The following is an 11,123-nucleotide window of genomic DNA, read 5'->3' on the forward strand; positions in this document are numbered from 1 at the left end:
CCAAGGGGGTTTCCATTCTACTCTCTAAAACTCTTCCGTTTGAACTTTCTGAATCGCTCAAGGATCCTGAGGGAAGATTCCTTTTTCTCAAAGGCACCCTCTTTAATAAACCGCTTACCTTAGTCAACATTTATAGTCCCAATACAGCACAAGTAGGCTTTTTTCGTAACGTAGCCAAGTTACTTGCTACATTTCAATCGGGTATTCTGATTGTAGGCATCGACTTTAATGTAGCATTGAATCCATTGGAAGATACATCTACAGGGGTCTCATCCATCCCGTTCCAAGCACTTAAGCAAATTAAAATTGAATTGAAAGACCTTCTCCTACATGATGCATGGCGTACTCTTCAACCTTCGGACAAAGACTACACCTTTTACTCTGCTCCTCACAAACGTCATTCGAGAATCGATTATTTCTTTCTTTCGCAACAAGATTTATACGCCCTGAAGTCTGCCTCGATCGAACCAAAGATCCTTTCGGACCATCACCCGATTATGATCACTTTGCAATTCCTGGATACGCCAAGTACATCCAAAATATGGAGACTGGACCCATTTCTCCTTACAGACGCATCAGTTACTCTTCAGATACGTAGTTCTCTGACAAACTACTTTCAAGAAAATGCATCCTCGGAAACGTCCCCTCTCGTACGGTGGGAGGCGCACAAATGTGTAATACGTGTAATTCTAATATCTATTTAGTCTGAGCGAAAACGTATGGCGGAAGCATCATTCAACGCTTTATTGCACAAAGTCCGTACACTTGAGTGCTCCCATAAACGATCTATGGCACTAAGATCTTTTAATGAGCTGGAGCAAGCACGTAAACAACTCAGCGAGATCGTGGAAAAGAAATCTAAATGTAATTTTATTCTTCAACAAAAACTTTTCTATGAACATGGAAATAAGAGTGGCAAATTTCTTGCTCGGGCTTTACAATCTAAAAAGGCTGCTCGACATTTATATCAGCTCCATTCCAAACATGGACACATACTGAAAACACTGTTGGATATTGCAGCGGAATTTGAGGAGTATTACTTTAATCTATATAATTTATCCTTACCGTCCAAACCAGCAGTTGATACTAGGCCACGTGAGGTCATCATACAGTCGTTCCTCACACAATATCTTCCTAAACCGATCTCTAGATCGCAAGCCAAAGATTTAGAGGGTGCTCTGACGTTATCGGAACTGCAACAGGCTATTACGCAGTTGAAACCTGGTAAAAGTCCAGGACCTGACGGTTTTATTAATTCTTATTACAAATCTTTCCTTGACGTATTAGCACTCCCATTTCTTCAGGCTTTCAATTCATTAGACACTCCAGGGCAGTCCATGCACCATCTTTCTGAGGCTCACATTACGGTTATACCCAAAGAAAATAAGGATCATACGTCCCCAGCGAACTACCGACCGATCTCTCTACTGAATGTTGATCTAAAGATCTTTGCCAAGATTTTGGCTAACCGTCTACTACATGTTATAGAATCCATCATATCTCCGGATTAGGTGGGTTTTGTTCTGGGAAGAGAAGCCAGAGATAACACAATAAGGGCCATAAATATACATCATTGGTTAACCCAAAATCAACAGTCCGGATTCTTTCTTTAGACGCCGAGAAAGCGTTTGACAGACTAGCTTGGGATTATCTAGAGGCAGTTTTGATCGGCATTGGACTGCCTTTGCGCTTTCTGACATTTATTATGTCTTTATATAAAGCCCCCACAGCGCGAGTGCGAGTGAACAGACACCTATCAGACTCTTTTCTGATCAGCAACGGGACCAGACAGGGATGCCCACTGTCACCCCTTCTATTCATTCTTACTCTGGAGCCCTTATTGAATTGCATAAAAGATAATGCCAGCATTAGAGGGATTTTGATCAATGGCAAAACGCATAAAGTGGCAGCCTTTGCTGACGACATACTGCTTTTCCTGACAGAACCACATATCACGATACCTAATTTGTTACAAGATGTCAAATTATTTCAGTATTTGGCTAACTTCAAAATTAACTTTTCTAAATCCCAAGCGCTCAATGTATCATTAAATCCGGAGGTACTTAACCTCCCTGGCGGTATGATTATTTCAGATTTTTGGTGCTGAAAGCGGTACCATTTTTTTGCATGGAAATATGTATTTTTTTAATTGTAGGCCTGTAATATTTAGGAATAACTCACTGAAATCTGTCCGAACAAGAGTCTAGTAAACATCCCGGGTATGATAAAATTTGAAACACAAAATCATAAATTATAATTTAATAAATAATCATAAAAATAATATAAAAATAATAAAAAATTTAATTCAATAATATAATCAAACCAAAAACACTGAAATTTGAAATATAGCGCCAAGTTCGCACATCGCTGAGCTCAGTCGCAAAATCGTTTTCAGTGTCTGATGACGAATTTCCCCCACGAATCATTATCACTCAATTCTGCAAGTGGTTCTGATTTACTATCGCTGTTCTCTAGCTGATCTAAACCGCTTTTGACCTAAAGGGACACTTTTTGGACGCCATGGCCGTTTCTCAGTTTCCAGGCAGAAAGAACAGAAAAAATGCAGGCAGGGCACAGGACAAAGCACTCGGGACAAAATGTATGTGAAATTGGTTGAGACAGCAATGTTTTACTATGTAAAATGTAAAAAAAAAAAAAATGACATTTTTTAAAATTTTTAAATTTCCCGCCGGCGGCGGCGGCGGCGCCCGTACGTCCCGACGTCACAGGGACAGGACACAGAAGCCGGATGCCGGCATCGGCCGGAGGAGATGGCCGGGGACGCTGCAGGGGACACATCGTGGGAGCGCAGGGTAAGGTAAGTGAAGAACACATGCCGGAGCAGTGCCGCATGGTATTCCCGAGTGTAGCTCGGGGTTACCGCTTTTGGTACTGAAATGTTACCCCGAGCTACACTCGGGAATACCGCTAAGGAGGTTAAACAAGCGACATCAAATTTTCCCTTTACCTGGCAACGAGAAGCTATCACTTATTTAGGTATCCAACTACCATCCCATCTTACAGAACTATATACAACAAATTTTCTACCCCTCTTGCGTAACATTTCCAAAGACCTTCAGACTTGGAATAAACCTTGGTTCTCTTGGTTTGGTAGAGCAGTTATACTTAAGATGAACGTGCTCCCTAGAATATTATATTTATTACAAGCGATACCAATTCAATTACCGAAGTCATTCTTTCATTCGTATAAAACGCTCTGCTCCTCCTTTCTTTGGCATAATAAATGCCCAAGAATCAGCTTCACCCAACTCACTATGCCCAAGAAGAATGGAGGTATCGGATTACCGGATATTACTCGTTACTACAGGTCTTGCCACCTAGCCAGATTAGTAGACTGGACCACGAATCACATCCGTAAAACCTGGGTCGGTCTGGAGGCTGATTTTTCAAAGATACCACTTTCCACTTCCCCATGGCTGAAAACCGCCCATGTCCCTTCTGAATTTCGGATGCACCCACTTATAGGTCCCACTTTACGCTGTAGCTCGCAAGTGTTTCAGGAAAAAGTACTTTCTTCCTCTCCGAGCCCTCTCACCCCAATCAAATTGAACCCGGACTTTATTCCAGGGATGTCTACGACCTTTCTCGCTGGGTATAAACGGGAAGATAACCTAACAGTGCGTCAATTCCTCAAAGATTCTAAGCTCCTGTCTAGAGAAGACATTACAAAGATGTGGCCATCCCTTACCTTAACACCTTGGATGTATAGACAAATCCACCACTTCTTACCTAACTCCCCACATCTTCAGGATTATTCCAGACCTCTTACTGCTTTTGAAAAACTCTGCTTTACAGATCTCCCTCAGAGGCATGTAATATCCAAAATATATTCCCTATTGGAAAGCGCCAACACATCTCACTCATCGAAGGCCTGTGCAGCCTGGCAGCGTGATCTAAACATTTCAATCTCACCTGAGGACTGGGATCACATCTATGACCACATGCATAAAGGTTCCATATGTGTTTCTACACAAGAAAGCAACTACAAAGTTTTTTCCAGATGGTACAGAGTTCCATCTGTGATTCATAAATTTGATCAAAAAGTGCCAGATTTATGCTGGAGATGTTCCAAGGCAACTGGTACTCTTCTACATATATGGTGGGAATGCCCGCTGCTGCAGCCCTTCTGGAGAAAAGTTTTGGACATAATTAGACAAGTAACCACTTACACCCTAGACTTTACACCAGCACAATGTCTTCTCCATCACTCCTCACTTCCGGTGAGGAATTACCGTAAGTCCCTTGCTTTACACATGATAAATGCGGCAAAGCAATGTATCCCCGTCCATTGGCGATCAGTCTATATTCCCACCGTACGAGAGTGGATTCTTAGGATCAAGAGGATAGCGGAAATGGAGGAACTGATCTCAGTGGCAAAAGAACACCCCGAGCGATTCAGGAAGACCTGGGCATGTTGGACTCATTTCCAATCTACTGATACTTACCACGGCTTGCTGAAGGATTGAGTGAGAAAGACTTGGAGACACAGAAGGCTTCTAGAACTCGCACCTCGGCAATAACTCCATTAACGGACATTCACTGAATTTTATCCCTAATTAAAAAGATGGTATCCGATCCAGCTAGGCTGTTACTAATAGATGCAACTGGTTTGGTTATGCTTATTTAAATATAAACCTCACCCCCCCTTTTTATTTTTATTGTTTTATCTTCTCCTTCTCTCTCCCTCCCTCTCTCCCCATTCCCCCCTTCTATTTGTCACGTGCGCCCCCTCCCGCCTCATTATATCACATCTCATATTCTTCCTCCATCCCCACGCTCCTCTCTATCTTTTCTTTTCTTTCTCTCTTTTGCACCCTCTTTTTTCATATTCTACTCAGCTATTGTTCTCATTAGGTACGGAACTCTCATAGCTATACAGATGTAACAATACTCCACAACATTAACCCACACTTTTTAGAGATGGAATTATATGCCATAGATGCCTTGAGAGGATACTTTTGTCGACCACTTCATAATCCTATTATGTGTACTCTCCTTACATAGAGTCTAGTGTATACCATAAGTATCGAAAGTATTTGCTACTGACAGTATGGCTATGGTTACGTCTATTACATTTGTCTTAATGTGGAATTCCATCTCCTGAGGTTTTATACATTAATATATTATCCTGATCCCGTCTGCGTTACGGGAGTATGTATAAGAGAATGTGCACGGACTGCGATCCGTATCTGTCTTCCACTTGTTTACCTTTCATACTTCAATAAAACATTTTTGGAACAAAAAAGACATCAATAGTGGTAACAGTAAGTCCACATACTTAAGGGAACAGGACATTTCATAATGTTTGAGCTGTGAGGGAAGACAAAGCCAATAGTTAAAGCAGCACGGACAGAAGAAATATTACCTTTTTTCTCCATCAGTAAGTTCTAACATCTGAAACCATTACATCAGGATACAAAGACTACCAGTAGTGCGGTAGTTCCATAACAAGTGATTCATTCACATTATTTGATTCAAATACTCACAAAAGATTGTTCAAATATATCTAACTCAACTTTATCTTATCCAAAAATACCAAAACATTTTGGCTTTAGTCATTAAGTTTGTACTGGGTTCATTTTCTAAAAGATAAAATATCAATAAATAAGTTCCCTATGTAGTAAAATAATAAATCCCAAGAGGATATCAGTAAGCATTACAGACTGTAATTATTTCTAGTTATTTATAAATCATCACAAAATAATTTCCCTATGTAGTAAAATTAATAAATCCCAAGAAAATTATACTAAGCTCTGCAGACTCCCAGTTTCAATTCAATTAATTCTAGGTATTTATATAAGCAGAAAGGGTACTCATTGAAACACATTTAACATTCACTGACCAAACATCTTTGGGCTGATTTTTTTCCTCATTATTACATTCTGTAAGTAAATAGGAGTTCTCTATCATTGCAGATATTTTGGAAGGATTTTGATATTATGATTTACTACTGAATTGGAGCATTTGATATTTGATCTTAACTGCCATGATGGTATTTAATTTTGCTTCTGTTTAGAGATGATACGGTAACAAATATGAACCAATCACAATTTGGCTATTGCAAACTTTAATTTAGTCTGTTAAAACCCTCTGCATCATAAACATAAATGAATAGTTAATTTAAAAAACACACACCTGTACTTGTGTTCACATTTTTTTACTCTTTTTTTGCAGTTCAGTACTACTGTTTTCCTGTAGCCATTGTTTTGTTACTTTATGTCTACATACACTCCATTGAAGGCTCATGGTGACAAACATGGACCATGCCAGCATTACATGTAAATAAAAACCTTACATTTTTTTGAGCCCTTGTGACAGGGTGATAATACAGGCATAAAAATGGCAGACAATTGAAAGCGTTGTCACCCCAAAACATGGAATTCCTGATTATGACCTTGATTGAAAGATCACCAGGTAATATTTTTAAGTGGATTTATAATCACCTTGGCTCCAGCAATGTGGCATCCCAGAACTCCCTACCGGCTACTGTCATCTTTGAGCAGATGGCTTACAGGTCTCAATCACCGGCCGCTTTCATTGGCCAGGCAGGGATTATGTCACTTGTGCACATGTGTGGGAGTTCCGTCAACTTCGGCATTGCCAAATTTGTACAGTGAGCTGCATACAGTTGCAAGAAAAAGTATGTGAACCCCTTGGGATTACGTGGAGTTTTGCATGAATTGGGGATAAAATGTGCTCTGAACGTCATCTAAGCCACAACAATAGAAGAACACAGTCTGCTGAACATAATACCACACAAAAATTAGATGTTGCCATGGTTTAATTGCACATAACATGTAAACATTTACAGTGCAGGGAGGAAAAAGTATGTGAACCTTTGGACTTAATAACTGGTTGACCCTCCTTTGGCAGCAATAACCTCAACCAAACTTTTCCTGTAGTTGCAGATCAGAAATGCACAACAATCTGGAGTCATTTTGGACCACTCCTCTTCACAAAACTGTTTCAGTGTAGCAATATTCTTTGGATGTCTGGTGTGAATCGCTCTCTTAAGGTCATGCCACAGCATTTCAATCAGGTTGAGGTCAGGACTCTGACTGGGCCACTCCAGAAGGCATATTCTGTGCTGTTGCATCCATTGCTTTGTTGAATTACTTGTATGCTTTGGGTCATTGTCCTGTTGCATCACCCATCCTCTGCGGCGCTTCAGTTGGCGGACAGATGGTTGTACGTTTTCCTGCAAAATGTCTTGATAAACTCTGGAATTCATTTTCCCATCAATGACAACAATCCGTCCAGGCCCTGAGGCAGCAAAGCAGCCCCAAACCATGATGCTCCCTCCGCCATGTTTTACAGTGGGGATGAGGTTTTGATGTTGGTGTGCTGTGCCTTTTTTTCTCCACACATAGTGTTGTGTGTTCTTCCCAAACAACTCAATCTTGGTTTCATCTGTCCACAGTATATTTTGCCAGTAGTGCTGTGAAACATCCAGGTGCTCTTATGAAAACTTCAAACGTACTGCAATATTCTTTTTGGACAGCAATGGCTTCCTCCGTGGTGTCCTCCCATGTACTCCATTCTTGTTTAATGTTTTCCTTATTGTAGATGTGTCAACAAAAATGTTAGCATGTGCCAGAGATTTCTGTAGGTCTTTAGCTGACACTCTGGGATTCTTCTTTACCTCATGCAGCATTCTGCGCTGTGCACTTGCAGTCATTTTTACAGGACGACCGCGATTAGGGAGAGTAGCAACAGTGCAAAAATTTCTCCATTTGTAGACAGTCTGTCTTACTGTGGACACATGAACATCAAGGCTTTTGGAGATAATTTTGTAACCCTTTCCAGCTTCATGCAAGTCAACAATTCTTGATTGTAGGTCTTCCGAGAGCTCTTTTCTGCGCGGCATGGTTCACATCAGACAGTGCTTCTTGAAACCAGTAAACCCAAAACAGGTGTGTGTTTTTTAAGGGCAGGACAGCTGTCAGCAACACATCCAATATCATCACACTGATTGGAGTCAAGGTTGGCTCACTCCTGGCTCCAATTAGCTCTGGGAGAAGTCATTAAGCTAGGGCCTCACATACTTTTTCCTCCCTGCACTGTGAATGTTTACATGTTATGTGCAATTAAACCATGGCAACATCTAATGTTTGTGTAGTATTATGTTCAGCAGACTGTGTTCTTCTATTGTTGTGACTTAGATGACGTTCAGAGCACATTTTATGCCCAATTCATGCAAAACTCCACGTAATCCCAAGGGGTTCACATACTTTTTCTTGAAACTGTATGTGCAGCTCACTGTACAAGGGTGAACAGGCAAGTAGGTAACTTTATTGCAGAAAACAGAAAGCAAGTCTCTTCTGCATTATAAATCCTGCCTGGTCACCTATTTTTATATTGTACGCAAAGTTCCCCCTTAATGAAAGTTTCAGACTTAAAAATATTGAAAAATAATTTGGAAATGACTGTAATATGTTAAATCTTTAATGTTAACTCTTCACTTATTCTCTTATTTTCAATTCAAACTGAATTCAAATCAGCATCATCAACAAATACAGCAACTGCGCAAAGCTGATTTAAAAATTGCAATCTTCTGCCTTCAGTTAATGGATCAAAGAAATGTGACCAGAATCACCACAATCCACCTCTTAGGATTTCAGATTCCTCAAAGTATTACATTTTTGATGTTTTTTATTTTTCTGATACTTTATTGTGTGACAATATGTGGAAACCTCCTGATCATCACACTGGTGTCCTACAGCAAATCCCTCCATTCTCCCATGTACTTCTTTCTCTCCAATCTGTCTATATTGGATATCTTACTGGCAACTGATATTCTTCCCAACATGATCCATAATCTCTTGGTAAAACAAACTACCATGCAATTTTCTGATTGCCTTGCTCAGTTTTTGTTCTTTCTTTTCGTAGAATCTTCAGAGTCTCTTCTTCTGACAGTGATGAGTTGGGACAGATATTTGGCCATCTGTAAACCATTGCATTATACTTTGAAAATGAACTACCAGGTTTGCTGGATACTGGTTATCACAATTTTGATTTTAGGGATTTTTTTAGTATTGATTTACATTTTAACCATATCAGCGTTAAATTTTTGTGGTCCCAATGTCATTGATCACTTTTTCTGTGACTTGGATCCAATCATACAACTCTCCTGCTCTGATACCTCCACTGTTCATTTGCAAGTGACAGGTTTGGGTTTTATATTTGTCATTTTCCCATTCTTAACCATCTTGGTATCATATTCTTATATTATAGTCACCATATTGAAAATCCCGTCTATTACTGGCAGACAGAAAGTTTTCTCAACATGCAGTTCCCACCTGACTGTTGTGTCCATTTATTATGGTACCCCAGTTTGTGTTTATTTGGTACCTAATAGGGGACAGACACAGACCCTAAACAAGGTCTTAGCATTACTGTACACTGTTCTCACCCCAATGATGAATCCAATTATATACAGTCTGAAGAACCAAGAACTAAAAAAAGCTGTTAGAAAATTCATCACTGATTTTTTTTAATTATTAATTTCAGTAAAGAATAAAATGTGTGTAAATTACAAGAGTTTAAGATTTGGGGAAATATCTACCAGTAACAGTCCCCATGGTGCTACTGGATTTTAGTCTTTACCTGATTGTCCAGGAACTAGTAAAAAAATATTAAAAATGATGCCAAAAAGCCAGAAAACACTGCAAAAAAGCTTAATTACATTTCACATATCAGTGGGGGGCAAACCTACTTGCTCAACACTTCATTCTTTAAAAATTGAATTGATTATTCCAATGAAGTTTCAGAGGAAAATTCTTGGCAAACATATTATTTGGTTAGACAAGGTTAGATATGTAGTAGAAGATCAAAATAGTAGAAATATTATTATTATTATTATTATTATTATATGGGATTTAGTACCAACAGTTTTTACAGCACTTTACAATATAAAAGAGGACAGTACAATTACAACACAGTTCAATACAGAAGGAATAGGAGGGCCCTGCTCAGGGAGTTTACAATCTAAAGGGAGGGGGAGGTGGACCGAAAGGTAATAGCTGCAGGGGGTGATCTGATGGAGGTGACTCAGGTACAGTTTTTAATTGGAGGTGGGGTAGGCTTCCCTGAATAATTGAGCTTTCAGGAATCACTTAAAGGCAGACAGGGTAGGAGATGACCAGACATTCCAGGTACAGGGACTTCCAGAGGATGGGAGAGGCTCTGGATAGATCCTGGGGGCAAGCATGGAAGGATGTAACAAGGGAACTGGAGAGCTGGAGGTCTTGGGAGTAGCGAAGAGGATGATTTGGGTGATATGAGGTTGGTGATATAGATAGGAGCAGTGTTGTGGATGTCCTTGTATGTTGTGGTTAGTATTTTGAATTTTATATGAAGGGGTAGAGGAAGCCAGTAAAAAGATTGGCAGAGAGGGACAGCAGTCACTGATCAGTTATTAAGGCATATTAATCTAGAAACAGCATTCACAGCAAGCTGAAGGGGGGATAGCCTGTGTAAAGGTAGGCCAGTGAGTAGGGAATCGCAGGGGTGGACTGACAACTTATGGGGCCCCTGGGCAATAGGGGATCATGGGAACCCTGTGTCCTTGCCCAAACTCAAAGCACACCATAAAAAGCCTATAAAAAAGGTAATAGAGGCATTTCATGGGGCCCCCTACTGACCTCAGGGCCTCGGGCAGTGCCCCAGTGCTCGAATGGTCAGTCCACCCCTGTGCTTGGGAGAGTGTCCTGCTAATGGCCAAGTGAAGCTGTTCCTACCCACTACACTACAGCCTGGGATTCTACACCTGAAACCTTGCTTCATTCACTCACCAGCTGCTCCAGATCTCACATGGTCTCTCTTCTATAACCTCCTTCTTTATCCTACCCCAATAGACCTTACTATACAGAATGGGAAAGGGAGCTTGGCATGACTTTCACAGAAGAAGAGGTCCACAAATCTTTCACACTAACTCAAAAACTCTTCTTGGCAAGTGTAGCTCATCAGCAAAATTAACAAGTTATCATAAAGTGGTATCATTGCCCTTTCTTTTTACATGGGACTTGTAAATACATCTGACTGGTGGTGCTGTTTATCTCACAAAAGTGCTATGTGCTATGTCTGGTGGGACTGCCTTGTCT

The 11,123-nt window shown here is 40.3% G+C and overlaps 1 protein-coding gene across 1 annotated transcript; it reads left to right on the top strand.

Moving 5' to 3' along the window:
• The first annotated feature begins 8,588 nt into the window (after positions 1 to 8,588).
• On the top strand, positions 8,589 to 9,530 carry LOC149452592 (olfactory receptor 10A7-like). Its single transcript, XM_089689220.1, has one exon. It carries the CDS (start codon positions 8,589 to 8,591, stop codon positions 9,516 to 9,518), a length of 930 nt encoding a protein of 309 aa, XP_089545346.1. The 3' UTR covers positions 9,519 to 9,530.
• The last annotated feature ends 1,593 nt before the right edge of the window (positions 9,531 to 11,123 follow it).

Source organism: Staurois parvus, unplaced genomic scaffold (assembly GCF_062004578.1).
Source record: "Staurois parvus isolate SC_StPar_1 unplaced genomic scaffold, SC_StPar_1.0 ptg000470l, whole genome shotgun sequence".
NCBI classification, from domain to species: Eukaryota; Metazoa; Chordata; class Amphibia; order Anura; family Ranidae; genus Staurois; species Staurois parvus.